The 22,710-nt window shown below is 39.5% G+C and overlaps 1 protein-coding gene across 1 annotated transcript; it reads right to left on the bottom strand.

Moving 5' to 3' along the window:
* Positions 1-1,337: 1,337 nt before the first annotated feature.
* Positions 1,338-20,721, bottom strand: LOC121325374 (C-type lectin domain family 4 member E-like). Its single transcript, XM_041267821.1, has 6 exons — positions 20,567-20,721; positions 19,408-19,536; positions 4,151-4,285; positions 3,033-3,187; positions 2,174-2,286; positions 1,338-1,612 (listed from the first exon to the last, which is right to left on the bottom strand). Exons 1-6 carry the CDS (start codon positions 20,667-20,669, stop codon positions 1,474-1,476), a joined length of 774 nt encoding a protein of 257 aa, XP_041123755.1. The 5' UTR covers positions 20,670-20,721; the 3' UTR covers positions 1,338-1,473.
* Between the last annotated feature and the right edge of the window lie 1,989 nt (positions 20,722-22,710).

Below are 22,710 nucleotides of genomic sequence, written 5' to 3'. Positions count from 1 at the left end.
CCTTCTGCACAAGGTTTTTAATCATTCCTGGCAGAGGACGACTTACTCCTTTGCCTCTGCCAGAACACGTTTCAAAATAAAAACAATAACAAAACCAAAACACAGCTACGCTGTCATAAAAATACAATAACAAATGCACGGCTTCGCCGACATTTCTATATATAAACAAATAAATACTGTACATGATAATACAAACACAAAATAACATGGGCGGAGGGGGAGACCCATTCTTAAAATACACTGTGCAGGGCTGCTCACACTGTTACAGCCAGTAAGAGAGGGAATCAGTGGTGATTGAAACCAAAGGTCAATTTATAATCTCATTTAGGAGCTTTCATACTGGGTCTAGAAGGTTGTTTTCTATGGTTTTAGCACAACAATCTACAATTTTCAACAATTGCTGTAGTCCTAAAGTATTTTGTCAGCCATAGAGGAGAATGGAACTGATTTATAACTAACTATGGCAATACCAATAATGATGCAGATATACTTTAGACACAGGGATGGCTGCTGGATTTGGCCTACGCTCATTCAAGCCAAGATTAATAAAGGTCAGTTGTTGTTCTATTAGTGACAGAATGAACTTGCATCATAAGAGATAGGGAGGTGATCTGTGATCACCCTAAGCATCACTGAGATTTAACACAATGCCTAAAGCATGCTGGCCATGGAAGTGTTGCAGGCCTGTGCCATGTTCCTCAAAGTATTCAGATCATTTGGTCAATGTGAAAAGACACATTCACTCATCATAAAACTCAATGTTGTGTCCAATTGTGATTGTCGATCTGAACTGTTCTTCTAGATATTATTTAATGCAAATATTATTTTGTTTCAAATTACAGTAGATGAGGGCAGGACAACTAACACCACAGCTTTTTAATCAAGGTCAATGAACTATCAGAAGGGCAGCATTTGCAGGTTTTAATAACAGCAGAACCAAGAAAATCTTTGGGGAGAGCAAGCGGTCACGGTTACAGGTCTGTTGTTGAAACTCCCTCCCTGAGCCTAGGTGAAGAACTTGTGGAAATACTTGAAGACGAGCTTTGATTAAGGATGGGGTTGTGGGTGGGGGGGATGTAACAAATCTCATCTTAGCAGCTGGTGAGTGAATAATATTGACATCAGCATAAGAACTGTACTTAACTCTCAACTACAAAGCTTGCTGTTTAGTTGAATGGTAACACCTTCATCTTTGAACTGTATGGTTTGCAGTTCATATATATCCTTAACCCTTCCCTTTCCTTTCAATTCAATGGGTTGAGATACCATTTCATTACAACTATAACAGAGCTGAGTCAGGAAGGTTAACACAGGAAACAACAGGGATGAGAATTAAGCACAGGTTTGCTCACTTTTATTTTAAACAAAAAATAAAAAAACAAAGTTTTGCTTGTTGGCAAGGCATTCTTTGAGGCATTTAAAAAAAAATACCCTCCTCTTCTGCAGTGAATTTACAATCTTTCTTGAAAGTGGTCAAAGATTGGGTGACAACAGGAGAGCTTTCCTCTCACAAATCCTGGGTCTCCCTGTCTCACATGGTTCTGAATATTTCTTAGTGTTAGAAATGATAACACAGTCCCGTCCTCTGTGATCAGTGTTGTTAAAGGCAAACCTGGAAGAAACAAAGTAACAAATGTATGACTCCTGTGAGTTCGCAGGATACCCAGAGGGCAACATGGTAAAAAGTGAAATTCCACCAATACAAAACAGTTTGAGAAAGTGCAGGTTTATTCATTAAATAAACCAGGTGTTTAAATATGCAACCACTCTAGCTTAAATGAGTATTAAGCAAGGTTTTAATATCCATACACATATCCTTTTAGCTCATACATCATTATCGCTGTTGTCCCTTATCATCAGATCTCAAGGTTCTTTGCTTGTATGTTATACGTCTATATGGGATATGCAGATATTTCAAGTAAAGTACAGAATAAAAAGCTTCTGCTACCTACTGCTACCTACTGCTTGAACTGGATCTTAGTTGAGCTTTAAGAAATCGTACACTGGAAGTGATTTGATACCATGAAGATAGGTAGATTTGATGATAGGTAGGTTTGGTGCTAGGGCAATACTAATAATGATGAAGATATACTTCAGAAGCAGGGGATGGCTACAGCATTACTGGATTTGGGCTATGTGCAGTCAAGCCAAGATTAATAAAGATAAAACTCACAGTGTTTCATTGAAAGTTGTGTTGTCCACCCAGTGCCATTCTTCTAGGCTCAATTTGCCTTTCAGCCCAATCCAGTAAAATGTACCTCCTACCATCTTACCACGTAGGAATTCCTGGTGAGATGAACATATTATGAGACTATATTTAATTTAAACATCCCAATAAAGTAGAAGTTAATCTCTTTGTAATCCACCGAAACACCACCATTACCAGGGAATTAATCTGTATAGTGTCAGCCACTTATGTAGCTGGTAAAATAATTACATAAATCTTAACCATTTTGAACATCCATTAACTACATATACCTCAAGTGTGCAGTTTTGAATGAAACACATGTCATAGCGCACATGTATTATTATTTTTCAACATATGTGGTACTACTTTACATTAAAGGAAGCCCTTATTTTTTATGCCTTATTATTGGGTTATCTGTTGGCACATGCGCTCCCTGGGTCATTTCACTTCAGCAGTGTTTTTTCGGTCAAAGCACGTTACTGGCTGAAAGCATGCCAGTCATTTGAGAATTGAGGCTGGTTGGTTGTTGACAGGAAGAAGCCAGTGAAGAGGTGGGAATAAAATTACTTTCAGGTAAAATGACCCAGTAAGCGCAAGGCGGTCTAAAAGCTTGGCTTGTAAACAGAGATTTATTTGACCTAGTTTAGTAAAAGAGTAAAATGAAAATACATATGTGCTATAATATGTGATTCTTTCAAATCTGCACAATGAAGGGATGTGAATGGAGGAGGCATTTTTATGGAATTATTTTGATAGCTGCAATTGCTTTAATGAGTCCGTACTAATATGTAACAATAAATCGGCTACAGACATTATTGTTATTTCTATTTTAGTTTGGTCCTACCAACTCCTGCTGGTCATTAATCACAACGAGATGACCTCCATCTTTAGAACAGGTATTGTTACTGGACACCCATGACTGTGGTATCAAGGAAAAGTCATAACAGCTTCCCCTGTGCCTCCACCTCCAGGTCCTTGGACAGATTGCACACAGATCAGCTGTACATTGAAAATAATATGTTGTTTAAGTTATGATCACTTCCGTTACTGTCACCTTCTACTTATTAGCAACAACCCACTGAACAGCATAGTATGGGAGTCAACAAAAAATAACTGCTTCATCCCAAACCTTATATCCATCAGCATACATTGTGATTAGAAAAGTTTTCACTAATGCCATTTTTGGACAGTGTAATGAGTTCAACAGTAAGTATCATTTCTTCAAACAATCAGAAATACTAGGGTAAAACCAGAAGAATCAAAGTCAAGTAAACTTTTGAGCTGATGCCTCTGATAGCAGAGGTTCCTAAACAGGTTTCACTAACTGCAAACTTAATTGCTGTATTGATACTCATCAAGATGTGAGTATATGGTAAGGCACTTTATTACAGCAGCCATGTTCTACTCTGATTCCAGGATACAGATACAAAAAGACAAATCAGTACACTCAAAAAAAAAAAAAATCTAATTTATAGAAAACAGAAGTACAGTGAAAAAGTCCAGAAATGAGTCAATGAATGACACAGAGACTGCTGATGTGTTTCTGCAGAGGTACTCATGAGATTTCAATTTGTACAGAAAAATGTGTTTGTGTCAGTGCTCTACCAGTGTATGTGTACTTGCTCTACCTGAGTATGTGTCAGTATATGCATGCCACTATTCATACCAGAGCTTTGGTACCAGGGATTGATAATCAGCACATATTCCACCCTGATGGAATTACTCAGGAAATATTTTGAAGCATATTAGTACAGCACAACTGAGCCATACCTTTGTCTGGAGTTCTTCACAGTCATTTGAGGCAGTCATTTTAATGCTCTTGCGGGTTGAGCTAATGCAGACTTTGTAAAATCATTTTTCTGTACGTTTAAGTTTTGCAACAACGGAATGTCACAGTGAAAGTTAGACATTTTGAGTCTGAATGCAGAAATGCGTTACTCTAATAAGAGAACTAAGATTTACCTTCATCTCCAATGTCTTGATCCCAACAAAATGATCTCACCAGGCCGTTGCTATTCTTCATATAAGAGTTTGTTGAACTCTGTGACGCACTGCTGCTATTTCCAGCAATACAGTGTGTTCCTTGTATCCATAGAACTGGAATTCAAAGTAGTCCAATTATTAAACAATTTTATATCATCTATATTTTCCTAATGCATTTCTTACCTGTTTAATATCCTATTGTGTGTTTTCTTTATGATTTTAATTGTTGTTTCTGCTTGGACCTCCCTCTTTAACTGTGATTTTGTAACTAACTCAATCTTTGTGTAGTCTTTTCATTTTATCAAAAGGATTGAAGATCAACAGGTGACCCCAATGGCCGTAAATAACAAATGTCACCTATAGGGCTGTGCTGGTATTTTCAAGTAATTACTTTTACAAAGTATTTTTTGGCAAGTATTAAATAAATCAATGGGGTGCATTTCAAAACAAGAAAAGAAGTCCTTCCTTAACAATTGAGTACCAATCAGTGACAATTAACTTCTGCAATTAAAGCTGAATGTAAGCGAATTTTCCCGGGGGTTTACTGTTGTACTGCCGTACGGAGGCTGTAAATTCACAATGAAAACATTTGCAAAACTAGCAAATGCAACTGACTTATTGTGTAAATGTTACCATTGCTTAACCCTAACTCAAGAGGTACCTCTGTGGGAACTGGGATATCTTTATATATTTTGTTTTAATCAGACATTACATCTTGCCCAGGATTACAATCCCACAATTCAATGCACAGATTACACTATGTAACATAATTTTTGTTCCTGGGTAGTAAGTGTTATTTCCTAATTGCTTATGGCTATTATTCCCCACAAACCTTGCTTTTGTGACCAGGACAGTGATATTTCAAAATATCACTATTTCCAAAGGGAAAAAGGGCAAATGTGTGTCTTTTCATTCACATAAAGTCAGAAAAAACCAACATATGAATCCAAATTAATATGTATTTATACTAAAGTAATACAAAGATGACTACAAAAGATTTAGAAGTGAGTAGTTTTTCGAGATTTACAATTATACTGTATTTAAAGGTACTTGTGTATATATATATATATATATATATATATATATATATATATATATATATATATATATATATATAACACACACACACCGGTCCACTTTAAAAGCCAGGTGATTTGACTTACGGAAATGCATTCGAGACGTTAATTTTTTGACCTCAAAAGTTACACTTTTGTGTTGTCTTCATTACTGAATTACATCGTAGGTTTCATTGTAATGTCGTAATTGTTACAAGTTATGTTTTGTTTACGGACTCAAATGCCGATAACGTAACAGGTTATATGCAGTAATCATATATATATATATATAAGTAATATATATATATATATATATATATATATATATATATTAGTGTGGTTAAGCACACAAACATAATTGTGATGATGGATATATATATTATATATATATATATATATATATATATATATATATATATATATATATATATATATATATATATATACATACAGTGGCTTGCAAAAGTATTCAGACCCCTGACCAATTTTCTCATATTACTGAATTACAAATGGTACACTGAAATTTCGTTCTGTTCGATATTTTATTTTAAAACACTTAAACTCAAAATCAATTACTGTAAGGTGACATTGGTTTTATGTTGGAAAATATTTTTAAGAAAAATAAAAAAAAAACTGAAATATCTTGCTTGCATAAGTATTCAACCCCTGTGCTGTGGAAGCTCCCAGTTTGCACCGATGAAAGAAATTGCCCTAACGAGGACAAAGAAACCGTTACTCAAAAAGTACCATCTGAAAGCACGTCTGGAGTTTGCCAGAAAGTATGAGAGTGACCCAGCTGCGATGTGGGAAAAGGTTTTCTAGTCAGATGAGACCAAGATAGAGCTTTTTGGCCAAAACTCAAAGCGCTATATGTACCGCAAACCTAACACTGCCCATGCCTCAAGACACACCATCCCTACAGTGAAGTATGGTGGTGGCAGCATCATGCTGTGGGGATGCTTCTCATCAGCAGGGACTGGGAATCTTGAAACAATTGAAGGAAGAATGGATGGAGCAAAATACAGGAAAATACTGCAAGAGAATTTGCTTCAGTCCGCTAAAAAACTGAAGCTTGGGAGAAAATTCACCTTTCAGCAGGACAATGATCCCAAGCACAAGGCCAAAGCAACATTGGAGTGGCTCAAGAACAAAAAGGTGAATGTCCTACAGTGGCCCAGTCAATGTTCTGATCTCAATCCCATTGAGAATCTGTGGCACTATTTGAAAATGGCGGTCCACAAGCCTCGTCCAACCAACCTGAACAACCTGGAGAAAATCTGCCAAGAAGAATGGGCCAAAATCACTTTGTCACTGTGTGCAAAGCTGGTACATACTTACCCCAAAAGACTTAAAGCTGTTATTGCAGCGAAAGGTGGCTCTACCAAATATTAATGTATGGGGATTGAATACTTATACAAGCAAGATATTTCAGTTTTTATTTTTCTTAAAAATATTTCCCAACATAAAAGCAATGTCACCTTACAATAATTGATTTTGAGTTTAAGTGTTTTAAAATAAAATATCGAACAGAACGAAATATCAATGTACCATTTGTAATTCAGTAATATGAGAGAATTGGTCAGGGGTCTGAATACTTTTGCAAGCCACTGTGTATATATATATATATATATATATATATATATATATATATATATATATATTATATAGTAGTGATTCATGCAATTATGTTTGCGTGCATTAATTCCCGCTGTATTGTTTTCCCTTTTCCCTTTGTATTTCCTGAAGATTACTAGTATAAGCCTTCTTCTTCTTCTTCTTCTTCTTCTTCTTCTTCTTTCTTCTTCTTCTTCTTCTTCTTCTTCTTCTTCTTCTTCTTCTTCTTCTTCTTCTTAATCTATAGGGTGCATTATCATGTATTATTTTAGATGATTAGTGCCCTCTGTAGTCCTTTGTCTTTCTTTGATTTACTTTATTTTTCTGTCATTATTTATTATTTATAACTTCCCTTTTTTTCCTGTTTCCTTTATATACTTCGTCAGTATCTTTTCTCTTTTCAGTCTCCCTTCCTCTTTCCCTTTTCCCAGCAAGATCTTTATGTTGAACTCATGTACTTTAAGTTTGCGGATGCAACCCCAGTTCTCTGAAAGAGAAAATAGCCATCAACTAATGGGTATCGCCGTCAGGTGATAGAATTATGCTGAGCTTAATAAAAAAAAAGCTGCCTTTAGGCCTCCGTATCTCTGATGTCAGCGCCCCGCACCTCGTGTGCTGAATGACTATGCAGAGTGTAGGAAGCTCAGCCTCTTTTGCTTCAGGCCAAAAGGGCTACCTCGAAGCAACCTCGCTGCTTGATGGCTGTTTTCTCTTTCAGAGAACCGGGCTTGCATCCGCAACCTTAAGTTCTCTTTCAATTCAAAAATAGCCACCAACTAATGGGTACTGTGTTCCAAAGCAGTCGCAAGGGAGACCATGCGGCAGTAGGACAGGATCGGTCTACTTGTAAAAAATATACAGCGCCTTAGTGTCTGGTTCAAAAGACATATGTCCTAATACTGTTCTATGAACAGAGGGTCTTTAACAGCAAAAGTATTGACCCCCCTTGGCATTTTTCCTATTTTGTTGCCTTACAACCTGGAATTAAAATGGATTTTTATTTGGATTTCATGTAATGGACATACACAAAATAGTCCAAACTGGTGAAGTGAAATAAAAAAAATAATTTGTTTAAAAAAATTCTAAAAAATAAATAACGGAAAAGTGGTGCGTGCATATGTATTCACCACCTTTGCTATTAGGCCTCTAAATAAGATCTGGTGCAACCAATTACCTCAGAAGTCACATAATTAGTTAAATAAAGTCCACCTGTGTGCAGTCTAAGTGTCACATGATTTGTCACAGGATCTCAGTATATATACATCTGTTCTGAAAGGCCCCAGAGTCTGCAACACCACTAAGCAAGGGGCACTACCAAGCAAGCGGCACCAAGAAGACCAAGGAGCTCTCCAAACAGGTCAGGGACAAAGTTGTGCAGAAGTACAGATCAGGGTTGGGTTATAAAAAAATATCCGAAACTTTGAATATCCCACGGAGCACCATTAAAGCCATTATTAAAAAATGGAAGGAATATGGCACCACAACAAATCTGGCAAGAGAGGGTCGCCCACCAAAACTCACGGACCAGGCAAGGAGGGCATTAATCAGAGAGGCAACAAAGAGACCAAAGATAACCCTGAAGGAGCTGCAAAGCTCCACAGCGGAGATTAGAGTATCTGTCCATAGGACCACTTTAAGCCATACACTCCACAGAGCTGGGCTTTACGGAAGAGTGGCCAGAAAAAAAGCCATTGCTTAAAGAAAAAAATAAGCAGACACGTTTGGTGTTCGCCAAAAGGCATGTTGGAGACTCCCCAAACATATGGAAGAAGGTACTTTGGTCAGATGAGACTAAAATTGAGCTTTTTGGCCATTAAGGAAACATTATGTCTGGCACAAACCCAACACCTCTCATCACCCCGAGAACACCATCCCCACAGTGAAGCATGGTGGTGGCAGCATCATGCTGTGGGGATGTTTTTCATCGGCAGGGACTGGGAAACTGGTCAGAATTGAAGGAATGATGGATGGCGCTAAATACAGGGAAATCCTTGAGGGAAACCTGTTTCAGTCTTCCAGAGATTTGAGACTGGGACGGAGGTTCACCTTCCAGCAGGACAATGATCCTAAGCATACTGCTAAAGCAACACTCGAGTGGTTTAAGGGGAAACATTTAAATGTCTTGGAATCGCCTAGTCAAAACCCAGACCTCAATCCAATTGAGAATCTGTGTTATGACTTAAAGATTGCTGTACACCAGCGGAATCCATCCAACTTGAAGGAGCTGGAGCAGTTTTGCCTTGAAGAATGGGCAAAAATCCCAGTGGCTATGTGCCAAACTTATAGATACATACCCCAAGAGACTTGCAGCTGTAATTGCTGCAAAAGGTGGCTCTACAAAGTATTGACTTTGAGGGGGTGAATACTTATGCACGCTCAAGTTTTCTGTTTTTTTGTCTTATTTCTTGTTTGTTTCACAATAAAAAATATTTTGCATCTTCAAAGTGGTAGGCATGTTGTGTAAATCAAATGATACAAACCCCCAAAAAATCCATTTTAATTCCAGGTTGTAAGGCAACAAAATAGGAAAAATGCCAAGGGGGGTCAATACTTTCGCAAGCCACTGTAGAATCCAAGACCGTCTGTAGAACCTCACTAAATTGTACGGTGTAGCCCAGCTAGCCGCAGCACATATTTCTGACACTGGGACACCTCGAAAGAGAGCCCAGGACGTCGCCATACCCCTGGTAGAATGGGCCTTCAATTGTCCCTGGAGGGGGCAGCAGATTCATAAGCCAGAGCAAATGGTGTCCACTATCCAATGGGACAGACGTTGTGTAGACAATGCCTGACCCAGCGTTCTAGAATCATAACACACAAACAACTGTTCAGTGTGTCTGACACCCCTTGTATGGTTAATATAGCATCTCAATGCCCGCACCGGGCAGAGCATGTGCAACCATTGCTCCTCCAGAGAAAGGAGGAGAACTCCACAGATTGGTTTACGTGTAAACGGGGATATTACTTTAGGCAAAATTGCAGAGTTTGGTCACATGGAGACTCTAGACCTGTCTCCAGCGAAGAGAGTGCAAGAAGGATGCACTGAAAGTATAAACAGCTCACCCACACGTTTTGCTGTAGCAATAGCCATCAAAAATGCAGTCTTTAGAGACATGAGCTTCTGATCCACAGTGTGGAGTGGCTCAAAGGGACGTTTTGTACGTGTTTCCAGCACCACATCAAGGCGACACGAGGGGAGGCTAGATGTCCTGGGAGGACGCAGCCTCCTCGCACCCTTAAGAAATTGGGATGCTAGGAAATGGTTCCCAGGCGATAATCCATCTATGCATATATGACAAGCAGATATGGCTGCTAAGTACACCTTCCATGTGGCCCTGGGCCAGACACCAGTCCTGAAATAACTGCCACTTATAAGCGTATTGTGATGCAATAACTGCCGATGACAGCCCTAGGGTTGACAGGCGTTCCCGTTCAGGGGCCAGACCCATAGCTGCATCAGCTGGGGGTTCAGGTGCCACAGATCACCTTGAGCCTGAGAGTGGAGATCTGCCCGCAGGGAAATCTGCCTCGGCTGGCCGTGCAGGAGTTGTATCAGCATCGTGAACCAAGTTCTTCAGGGCCACTGAGAAGCTACCAGAAGTACTGTAGCTTTCTCTACCCTGACCTTCTCTAGGAAGGCGGGGAGCAGTGGTATTGGTTGGAAGGCATATAGGAGACAAGCCGACCACTTGTGGGCCAGGGTGTTGACCCCTAAGGAACTGTCGAGGTCTCTCATTGAGAACCAAAGAGGGCAGTGAGTAGACTCCCGCGAGGCGAAGAGATCGACGTCTGTTTTGCCAAACCACTCCCAGATGTGCTGTACAGCCCTGGGGTGGAGACGCCATTCTGATGCCAGGGGACCTCCTCTGGAGAGGAGATCTGCTGCGTGGTTGAGTCAGCCCAGTAAGTGGACTGCTCGAAGAAAAGACTGCCGGGGTTGTGACTACAGTAACAGCAGATCCGCCATACGATGAAGGCTCGGAGATCCCAGGCTGCCCTGGCGGTTGATATACGCCACTACCGTGGTGTTTTCTGACCGCACCACCACGTGTACCACTGGTACATAGTACCATGCTACTGTTTTCCTCAGCCTAAATAGGGAGAGGGAAGACTCTATTGCGTTAAATCTCTGAGTTGTCAATGTGGCCTTCATAGACACTGAGTCTAGGTGGAGGCCCAGGAAATCTGATTGTTGGCTTGGAGTGAGGTGGCACTTCTGCAGGTTCTTGAGACCGAGCCACTGGAGGTGGTCTGTGACCAATGCTGTATGTGCCAGGGCTTGCTCCTGTGACTGAGCGCAGATGAGTTAGTAGTCTAGGTAATTCATCAATCATATGCCCTGAACCCACTGGGGGGTCAGAATGGCATCCATGCACTTGGAAAAAGTGCGAGGAGCAAGGGACAGACCAAAAGGGAATATGCAGTACTCATAGAACCTGGCACCTGTATGAGGGCCACAATGGCGGTGTCCAGCGGGGGGAAGGCTGCCAAGCCGGCACATTCCGCTCCCTGCATGGAAGAAAAAACCCGAGCTTCGGCAACCGTACTATGTGCTGAAGCTGGATTGGACCAGGAAGACTGGATTTCCCTGACAAAGTCAAGGAAAGGGGGCAGTGTCCTGCTATGTACCAGCGTAGCCGAGGGGGACCAGGAGCCCTGGGGCTCTTTGATTCTGGGCCATTCCACCCCTAGGCATCGAGCCGCCCTCTCAAACAGAGCCTCAAACACAGGCCCTGGAGATACCTTCGGTTACTGCTGCAGCTCGTCCAGCGAGCTGCAAAAAAGTCCCTCCTGTACAAACTCCTCGTCACCAGAAGCCTGCAGACAGAAGATGTCCTCCTCGTAGTCTGGGATGGGCTCAGGCTCAAGCTCAGGCTCCGGCTCAAGAGTCAAACTGGGAGGCCGGGGAAACGGCGCGGCTGTGGTGCCAGAGGCTAACAACATGCTCATCATGAGCGACTGTTGCCCCATTACCACCTCCATAAAGAGGCCAATCTGGTCCGTGAGGGCCGAGATCCCGCTTGGCTGGTCCTTAGGGGACCTGGAGCGCACTTGCTTCCTAGCTGGAGGTGAGCGTCCCTCTGAGGGGGAGCGAGGACGCTGCCCCACTGTCCTAGTAGGCGAGCGATAGCATTGCCTGAGAGATGGGGAGGGTGACCCAGAGAGCTGTAGGCGGCCGGGAGATGGTTCTCTGTTGGCTCTAGCCTTGAGGACCCGCCTCCGGAACTTCTCACAGATCGTGCAGAATGTTCTGTTGGTCAAGGCCAAGGCAGCATGTTCTGACCCGAGGCATGAGACACAAAACTCATGCGGGTCCTCTGGGGGCATGTTCTGGCTGCAAGAGCTGCACTCGTGGAAGCCCAAAATAGTGTGCACAGCAGCGCACGTGCTCGGGTTGCACAGGAGAGTGCACGGGCACAGGTGTGCACAGGGCACCAGTGAAGCAAGTATGTGCATGGGGTGCACGATAAGTGCACAAGCACGGGTGTGCATGGGGCACAGATGTGCATGGGGGTGCATGGGACATGTATATGCATGGGTGCACGGGGCACAGGTGTGCATGAGCATGGATGTGCACGGGCATGCGCGGGGTGCATGGGTACGGATGTGGATGGGGCACAGGTGTGAACGGGGCATGGGTGTGCACAGGCACGAATGTGCACAGGAGTGCACGGGCTCGGCTGTGTATGGGGCACAGATGTTCACAGGGCAAGGGTGTGCACGGGGCATGGATATGCACAGGGTGCACATGTGTGCATGGGTGCAAGGGCATGGGTGTGCATGGGCAAGGATGTGAACGTGGCACGGGTATTCACTGTGGGCACGGGTGTGCACTGGGTGCACGGGGCACGGATGTGCATGGGGCATGGGTGTGCACGGATGTGCATGGGTCACAGGTGTGCATAGGGCACAGGGCACATGTGCGTGTGTCGCTGCGAAGACGTGGTGAAACACACTTGGGGAATAATCCCTCCGAAAAAATGATTGAAATTTAGATCGGAGACCTAAACTAACAGGTGGTGTTTACAAGAAATGCTGTGTGCAGCTAGTGTCTGGAGCAGTCTAAGGTCTAATAAAGACATCTGCTGTGCTTAAGGTAGGCCCAAGGCCAACACACACACCTCGTGTTTCTTTTCTGAAAGAAAGAAAAACAAAAAGTTAATTACAAGTAAAAATCACAGTAATTAACAATAAAGGCTCTAATAATAATAGCGAGACAGGCTCAAGGAGTCAACAAGCTGAAAAGAGCGAGTAGCTTGATAGTAAGAGACTCAGTCAAGTGCTTAAGGGGCAGTGCCAGGTGGCACGTTGAATATGAGAGCTAAAAGCGGGCATCAAAACCAGCCGAGCCCGGTGATTTTGCAGCCCACGCTCAGCGAACCTAAAACTAGAGATTCAGTGAAATAAACCTGGATAAGGGGAAGCTGCCATCTTCTCGTGCACAATTAAGGCAACAGAGTGTACAAACACTGAATTAAATAAATTAAGAGTGATGTAAGAACAACAATACAGTTATGTTCAATCCCAATCAAAGGTTGAAAGCAAAATAGGCTGAACTTCCTATGCTCTGCATACTTATTTAGCACCCAAGGGGCGGGGCGCTGACATCAGAACCACGGAGGCCTAAAGGCAGCTTTTTTATTAAGCTCAGCATAATCCTATCACCTGACGACGCCTCAGCCTCCTCTCCATTTCCCTTCTCTGCTCCTCATATTTCTCACATTTTAATAAATATTGTTCTCCTGTTTCCGCTACTTTACATTTTTCACACTTTCCATCTTCATGTTTCCCCAGTCTTAATAGATGTTCATTTAAAGAACTATGTCCAATCCTTAACCTATCCAACAATCTTTCTTCTTTCCTTCCCAATCTTTTATTCACCCAGCTATTATTCACCTCTTTCTGGATATTATGATAAAACCTTCCTTTTATGCTTTCATCCCATCTCTCCTGCCATTCTTTTACTATAATTTTTTTCACATAGTCTATCATTTCCTGAGACCCCAGCGGAATCAACAAATCAATCTCCTCTCTTTTTAACTAATTTTTTTGTTGCAAGAGCTACCATCTCATTGCCCAGAATGCCAGAGTGAGCAGGAATCCAAACTAAAATCACTTTTATCCCCATTATTGCACATTCCTTATATTGTTGTATTATTTCAAACATGATATCTCTTCTATTATAAAAATCCCCTTTTAATGCAATAAGTACACTTAAAGAATCTGAAAACATGACCGCTTTTTAAGGCTTTGTTTCAGCTATTTTAACTATTGCAAATAGTATAGCTACCATTTCTGCAGCACACACTGATAGACTGTCTGATATCCTTGCTATTTTACAGATATCCAATTCTGGGATATAATACGTCATAATATAATACGCCACTCTTCCTGTTTTTGGATCCTTGGATCCATCAGTATATATACATAGTGCCTCCATACTCTTCTCCTCTACAAAAGCTCGACTCATTCCTTTCAATTCCATTGTTTCCCCTCCTTTTTTCACTTGCTCACTCAATTCTATAAAACATTTTTTTTTTTCCACCAACCATCCCGGTCACACCTTTATATTAACATTCTCTACCAATTAAAGATTTTCAGTTCCCAGTTCCTTTATCCATTTTTGCATCCAATACCTCAACATGCTCCCATTTGTTTCCCACCTCTCCTTTTTATAATGGTATAGCCACCTATCTTCCATGCTTTTCCGTGGAGGAAATTCTGTATGCAGAGAGTTAGACTTTATCCAATATTTTATACTTAGCCATGTTCTCTTAAATTCCAATGTCACCTCATTTATCAAAACCTGCACAGCATTTGTTGGAGCAGATTCCATAGCTCCTATAGATACCCTTATTGCTTCAGCTTGCTGATTATCCACCTCACTTTTACATGTTCCCACTAGACTCTGACTTCCGTAGTCTATTACACTCCTAATTAACCCTCTGTATATCATCATCATGCTAGTTTTATTTGCTCCCCAACTCATTCCTGAAATACTTCTTAGAATATTTATCCTTCCTTTACATTTATCTGTTATAGTAGTTATTTGTTTTCCCCAAGTTAATTTTTTATCAAACCACACTCCCAAGTATTTAAATTCCTCCACCTCTTTAAGAATCTTATCTTGGTATAATAAATTTAACTTCTCCTGCTCTCTTCTCCTTCGTGAAAATAAGAGCATCTCTGTTTTTGTTACTGTTAATTTAAAGCCCTATTTATTTGACCACTTTTTCAGATTATTCATTGCCTCCTGCAATTCCCTCCAAACTATTTCAATATGTTTACTTCTTTTATAAATAACCCCCATCATCAGCAAACAAACCTTGATCCTACCTAAGTATTCTCAGCTAAATCATTTATCATTATATTAAATAGCAAAGGTCTGATAACACTTCCTTGTGGAGTTCCATTTTGTAACTCAAATCTTTCAGAGAACTTCTCATAAATTTTTACTTTAAATCCTCATTCCTTCAGAAACTCTCTGATCCATCACAAAGTCCTCCCTTTTATTCCCAGTGATGCTATTTTATATATCACGCTTACTCTATGTCAATAAAAACTGCCCCAACCACCTCATTCTCACTTAATGCCTCCTTGACTTCAATAGACAAGCTTACCAACTAATCTGTCATCGATCTATTCTTACGAAACCCACTTTGATAATCACTCATTAATTTCCAAAAAAATACCACATTCTCTCACACACCATCCTTTCCATAATTTTACATATATTAGCTGTCAATGCTATTGGACGATAAAATCTCACTTCACCCGGATCCTTTCCTGCCTTACTTATAGGAAAGAGGATAGCATTCTTCCATTTTTAGGTAACACCCCCAACTCCCACACCTTATTATAACGTTTTAATAATATTATTATTAATAATAGATATAAACTTATATCTGGTAACATTTCATATATAATATAAGAAATCTTATCTTCACCTAACTAGGAATTCTTGCCTTTTTCAATCGCAGCTTTCATCCATTGAAAATGACACATTTATTTTTGTTTTGACATCTTCCCTATCTTCCAATATTACTGAATTATTTGTGCAAAATTGACCCCTCTTATCTAAAAACTCTATTATAATTCTTATCTTGCCCCACTGTAGCAAATGCTAACCCCAGCATAGAGGCTTTCTTCTCATTGTCCGTTATAATTATTCCATCCTGCTTTAATGGAAATAATTTGTTTTCTGTCCCTTTTCCTGCCATTGCCTTCATTTTATTCCATACATCCTTTACACTAGAATCACAACTTATTTTAGTGCAATAATCCTGCCAATATTCCCTTTTCCTTTTCCTAAAAACATTTTTTTCCTTTTCTGCCAACATAGTTTTTTTTTTTTAAACTTTTCTCAGACAAGATTTCCTTTCTTTAATTAGTCTGTAGTCTGTAATTCTTACTTTTCCTAATTGGAATAGCTCTTTTTTGCTGCTTGCTTGATAGCATTTATTATCCCCTCCTTAAAAATATTTACATCATCTTGGTTTATAGTTTCTTTAATAGTTCTATTACAGATGTAGTGAAATTCTTCCCAATTTGCTTTTTTATAATCCCATCTCTCTTCTTGCACCTGTTCATCAATCTTAGTCTTCCCATCTATCGTAAGAATTATTGGGAAATGATCACTTCCCATTTCTTCATCCATTAATATCTTCCAGTCCACTTTAACTCCCAACTGCTGATAGAATAGATACATCTAGCCCTGAACTTTTCCCAGTATTTACATCATTTCTTGTTCCTTCCCCAGAATTTAAAACCACCAAATTTAAATCTTCTATTATTTCTTCAATCACCATTCCATTTTTATAATTTATCATACTACCCCATAATGTATTCTGGCTATTAAAATCTCCACAAATCATCTCCCGACCCAATAATATTCATTATTTCTTCCTTATCTAACTCCTTACAAGGGTTATACATATTCAACACACTTATCACACCATCCTCCATATTATTTGTACCCCCACTATCTCCAACTTGGTAACAATAACAATTTCAGAAAACACAACCTCTACCTTCCTTTCTATCTTTCCTTATACCCTGGTACTTTAAAATTTAGTTGTGGAATCAACCATGTCTCTTGTATACAAAAAATATCCACTAGCTTAAAATCAACTATACATTTTTTAAATTCCTGTCCATTTCCTATTAATCTTTACGCATTCCATTGAAAAATTCTTATACCCATTATTTATTACATTCCAGTAATTCATTTATCTGTCCTACAGACATTAACTTTATTCTCAAGTATCTTTCTCCAGCTTTACTCACAGTTTACATCTTCTCTGTCCTACTCTTAGTTTGTGCAGTACAATTGATCATATCAATAATAAACAGCAAAAACTGTTTTTTATTCATCAATAACGTTTCTTCGGTTACCTTCTCTGTCACTTTAGTAATACTCTTGATTGCCTTTTCCTGCCTTGTATTCATCTGAAACTTTTCTTGTATTTTCTTTTCCATTTGTTTTTTTTATAGCTTTTTACTGCACTTGCATAGAAAGTTTTTTCCACAAATTTCATTATTTGAATCACCCTGGCTTTTGTCTGTTCCAGACATCCTTTCAATGCTGTACTATGCTCCCCACCATAGTTACAACACTTACCCTGTCCTTTTACATCACAATCCCTGAACTCATGATCTCCTCCACACTTAGCACATCTTCTTTTACACCTGTAGGAGCCTGCTATATAACCAAATAGTTGGCACTTATACATCTTATAGGTGATGGCCTATATTCATTCACTCTTTGAAATCCCATAATTACTTGCTAAAGCATTTTTTTTCTAGTTCAAATGTTAATACTACTGTTGTAGATTTAACTTTTTCATCCCCTTTCCCAATACGCCTTACCTCCACCACCTGATCCTTTTCCAACTCTTCCTCTAACTCTTCTATTGTATTGTCCATTATCACCCCATATGTCGCTCCTTTACACATTTTCTTTTCCTGCCTTGTGTAACTCTCAGTTAGGATTTGGCCTAGCTCCTCTAACCCCAGCACTTTTTTCCTCTGAGTCGTACTCATACATTCAATTAATAAACCTCCACCATTAACCTTTTTCACTACCTCTACTCTCCCTACAGCCACTTTTAATGGGTTAACATTGTTAAAATCTTTCTTTTATTTTTGATTTTATAATCAACAACAACCTTCTTCCCTTTCCCCACCTGAATCATTTTTTCTTTTACTTTCCATATTTATACTTTCCATTTCTTCCTCTCCTTTACTCCTTTTCTCCATCATTTTTCTTCAGTCCAAAGTCACCCTGTCAACCCCCCCCCACTAATCTGTCCCTCCTCGATATTCTTCTGCAAACACTCCTTTCCCTTTCTTAATCTGCCCAAATTCCTATCTGTCCTCATTTCTCCAATCCACTCTTCTCCTGGCTGAATGTTTCAATTTGCCGCTACTCATCCACTCCTGACTCTCCTAAACTCTCTTCTCATCGTTTCTTTGTTTTCTTTCGCTTGTATAACCCTGTCTCTGTGTCTATGTGTAAATCTAATCTGCACCTGTGGTGCTGTCTGTGTCTCCCCTGTAATTGGTTGTTGTTTGTCTGTGCCCATTGGTCCTGGTGTGCTGCTGAGGACCAATGGGATGTGCTTAAAGCTCCGGCACCCTATTAACATAAAGGGGTGAAGCTGTTATAAACGGGCCCTGCGCCACCAATTATGGGTTATTGTTGCTGTCCTGATTTAGTTGTGGTCCAGTAAGCAGTGAAGCAGTCAGAGCAGTGGTCTCTGAGTAGGTGCTAGAGGTTAGCTTCCCGAAATAAGATTTGGAACTGATTTCAGCTTCTTGTCTCTCTTTTGGCTGAGCAGAACACTACTATATATATATATATAGAAATAAACTGCTGTGTTGGAAGTTAAACAAGACCCGGATGGGATTCCAGATTTGCTGCTTTTAATTACAGCATTAAATATAATAATAATAAAATAAAACAGTGAATACCTGTTTGGGGCATGGTTCACACCAAATCAATAATAAAGAACTCACCTACTCTCTCTTCTCTTATATATATTGGTTTTTGTGATTTTGTACACCTACCCGTGATATATTAAAGTCATTTTTCAGTCCTGTGACTCATTTCATCCCCGCTGCGGTAGTTTAGTTACAACTGTTTATTTCAAACTACTTTTACCTGCAAATGTACGAATCTCATTATAACATTACCCTTCATGTATTATCTTTGTTTTTTTTTCCTGATTAATGACTTCAGTTTGTGCCTGATATTTTATCATGTCCTTTACTTTAATCTTTTTTCAGATAGAAACCTTTTTGATGATTATTCTTTTTTTTATTTTTATCAAATAAAAAAAACAACAAAACAATATGGTAGTTACCAATATGCTTAAGCTGTACTGTGTAACTCTTGTGAAGGTTTCAGATGCGTAAATACTTCTTGGACAGTTATCTTGTCAGATTTATAAACTGTGCTGATAATTGGTGATTTCAAAATCAAGCACTCCATATATCCTTAACCAAATTAATTCTTTGTTATAGCTCATAACTCAAAACTGAAACCCTTAAACCTCTTTTTCTTACTTGCTGTTCCCATGCCGACGACTGCAACCAGTAAGACACACACTGTAACTCCCAGAGCAATGGTGACACTGGAAGAAGAACTGGGCTGGACCAGGGGAACTGGGAGAGATCCCTGATTGAGCATACAAGCTGCAGATACAACAAGACCATTATATCATTAAAGAGCTAATATTGTATCACTTATAAGCTATAAAAGAACCTGTGAGATGTATCACTTGAAATCATTTTCAGTGTTTTTAAGCATGTTTGTAGGACTTGAGGTATGCAGAAAACTCATCATGTTTGTAAGGAAACTGATAATCATGTGATGTCACCAGGAGTAGGCCTGGCCAACACCAGAAATACAATAACAGTGAATTTCTGTCAATTTTCACTCAGGAATTAATCACACTGGGCTTTAATGTTTAACAGTGATCTTTACTGGTTTCAGTTACTAATGTATAATTTTAATTCATGTGGAGCCAGATTTTGTATTATTTTTTAACGTAACACCAAACTATATCAGATTCACAACAAGGACATTGAAAAAGATAAAAAATAGAATAAAATAAAATACCCCCACAAAAACCATCCCCTCGAAAAGGTTATTTTAACAGAATGTATAATATAACAGTAGGTTCTTTGGTTGCAAAAACATACATTAGATAAGCACGTCTATATGTAAAAGTGTAGCATGCAGACAGATTGCTAGACAAGAATAGGACCCTTGTACATGAAATAGCAAAAAATTGAAACTGGCTGCAGAAAGTGTCTCAAAGCATCATGTTTAAAATGGTCAGCAAGTATAAAAACAAACACCTTGTTTCAATAAAGTTCTAAACTTCATTTTCAGGATACTCAACTTCAACCCATTTCATCACTTTACTACATTCTGCTTTGCTTTTACTATGGTGACCTTTTATAAAGGCAGACAGGGAGGTTCAGTTCAGTATTGGCAATAATATGGAGTCAAAATATACTAGTCCAGCAGGCAGTCAGGGGCCACGAAAACTCTTCAGTCCTGACCTGAACCCCTCCTGCTTGTCATTCAGTCCTGGGATTCTTAAGCATAAGCTGTAATATTCATGCTCTATCCTCAGCAAGTGCAATATACTCCTGGTTTGTCTTGTCAGCCAGCATGTTGTACAGTCTCTATTCAAACGGACACATAAATACTTACCTCCTTGTTCTGAACCGGCTCTCCTGCCCTGGGTCTGGTTTACTGTTGAGTAGACATTCTCTGAGGGTTTCTGCAGCCCAGTGTAAATGCTGTCTAACTCCATAGCTGTAGAGAAGCGAGCTAGAAAGGAAGTTCTGACTGTTATATTAGCAGTGCAGACTGTAGCTCTGGGGAGGAGCCACCCTGCCCCACACTTCACTACGGTCAGCTTCTCCACTTATTTGCAGCCTCATTTATGAGTTGGGGAACCTCGAAAGTCAAAGCCAAAAGCCAAAGAACGTAATGTGAGAATATGTATAATGTAATGGTGCTGTCTAGTCTGTTTTAATAAATAATCAATCATATGAGTTTCCTGACTGAACTGGATTTTCACACTTCAGTGTGGTTCACAGTAAATAGTCAGAGAAGTGAGCTGAATAAGAAGTTCTTAATTTAATGGTGCAGGCAAAATAGTTATCTATCTTGAAACAAATAAAAAACATTGAGCACTCAGTGTTTCTGATGCTGTAATTTTATTGTCACACTGAAAACACTGACCACTCCCCTCTTTACTGTGATTGAATTCTGTTTAGGCACAAGCTAGGGGACACAAGCTAGGGGAAGGTCTCCTCAACGACCCTGATATGCCCATATAGTATGGAAAACTATAGTTACCATGATACCCTAACGTGTGAAGACTTTCACTCTGTCAGTCATATTAACAGTCCACATTCTTTCACATAGGATTTCGGTTCATATAAATGGACTGTGTAGCTGAAATACCCTTGCACAGTGAAGTGGGAAATTCGGAACTGTTTCCTGTGTGATAATAAAACTGAACTACAGAGATGCTGACCACACAAATTGCGAAATCCTGAAATATCTTTTTATGCAACACAAGACAGGAAGGAGTATAAAAGAACACTTACAATGATTGTGTCAAATTTTCAGAAAATGCTTAATACACTGAGCAAAAAAATTATTTAGTGCACTGAAGCATGAAAAAGTCCATTAAATTATTTGTCATGAAAAAGTGCATTCAATTATTTGTCCTTCGATAAACAATCGTCTAATGATCGACAGCTATCCTGCCCACCTGCCCATGGCTCCAATAGAACAGTGAGGACTGTCAATCTCAAGTCTAGCGATAGGGGGGAGGAGGAGGGACCAGCAGCTGCAGTGTGCTGAGTGTTCATTCAATCCATTCATTCACAGAAAAGGAAAGGAGACAAGCACTCTACAGATTTTTCCAAACAAGATTTCCAAAGATTATATACAGAGTATCAAAAGAAACCTATCACTATTATAACACATTTATTTAAAATAAATGAATAAGGTATATAAATGATGGACATTGTCAAAATGTTTTTGGTTTCTTTTTAGTCACTTTATCATTTGTCTGTGACCATGACACGCTTGAGTGACTACAACTGAAGCATATGCACTTAATCACCTAATTAGTGAGACAGTTGCTTCGACACTTGATGTGGAGCGATTTCAGCTGTTGAATCGCAAGCTTAAATAAAATCAATAAAGAAAATCACAGAAAATAAAAAATATGCCACGTCTGTCGAGAGAGCAGCGCCTTCGTGCTATCAGCATGTTGGAGGCTGGACTAAGTGCAGCGTATTGTGACTCAACGTCTTGGGTGTTCACAGCCAGAAATTTCAAACCTGGCTAGAGGGTATAACCAGACACATTCTGTCAATGACAGGCCACAAACTGGGAGACCAAGAGTTATAACACCTGCCCAAGATTGACAGATAATTTTGCAACATCTTCTTAATGTAGATAGTTAATCTGCACTGTAAAAAGTGACTGAACCTACTCTAAAACAGAGTTTGTCATTTTTCGATCAAGTCTAGTGAGTTTTATCCAAATATAAGTGGTAAGTTTCTTTTGATGCTCAGTATATATATATATATATATATATATATATATATATATATATATATATATATATATATATATATACACACACACACACACACACACACACACACACACTAAAATCACATTATTTTAAAAGTGTAAAAAAAAAAAAAAAAGAATAAGAAATCAACATATGTGTTCTCAGAAAAAATCAAATAAGCAGCAGGGTCAAGCCTGCTCAGCACTTCTTCGACTGAGATCTTGTCAGTTTTTCACATTTCTTTTTATACAGT

This window comes from Polyodon spathula, chromosome 13 (assembly GCF_017654505.1).
Source record: "Polyodon spathula isolate WHYD16114869_AA chromosome 13, ASM1765450v1, whole genome shotgun sequence".
NCBI classification, from domain to species: Eukaryota; Metazoa; Chordata; class Actinopteri; order Acipenseriformes; family Polyodontidae; genus Polyodon; species Polyodon spathula.
This window is presented reverse-complemented; position numbering and strand designations above follow the sequence as displayed.

Bases quoted from the DNA above. Each gene is read 5' to 3' on its own strand.
- LOC121325374 (XM_041267821.1), bottom strand. From the start codon at position 20,669: ATGGAGTTAGACAGCATTTACACTGGGCTGCAGAAACCCTCAGAGAAT. The intron at 3,188-4,150 runs GTAAATCTTAGT...TTCAATGTACAG, and splicing joins TCAAGACATTGGAGATGAAG to CTGATCTGTGTGCAATCTGT. The intron at 2,287-3,032 runs GTAGGACCAAAC...TCATCTCACCAG, and splicing joins TTAATGACCAGCAGGAGTTG to GAATTCCTACGTGGTAAGAT.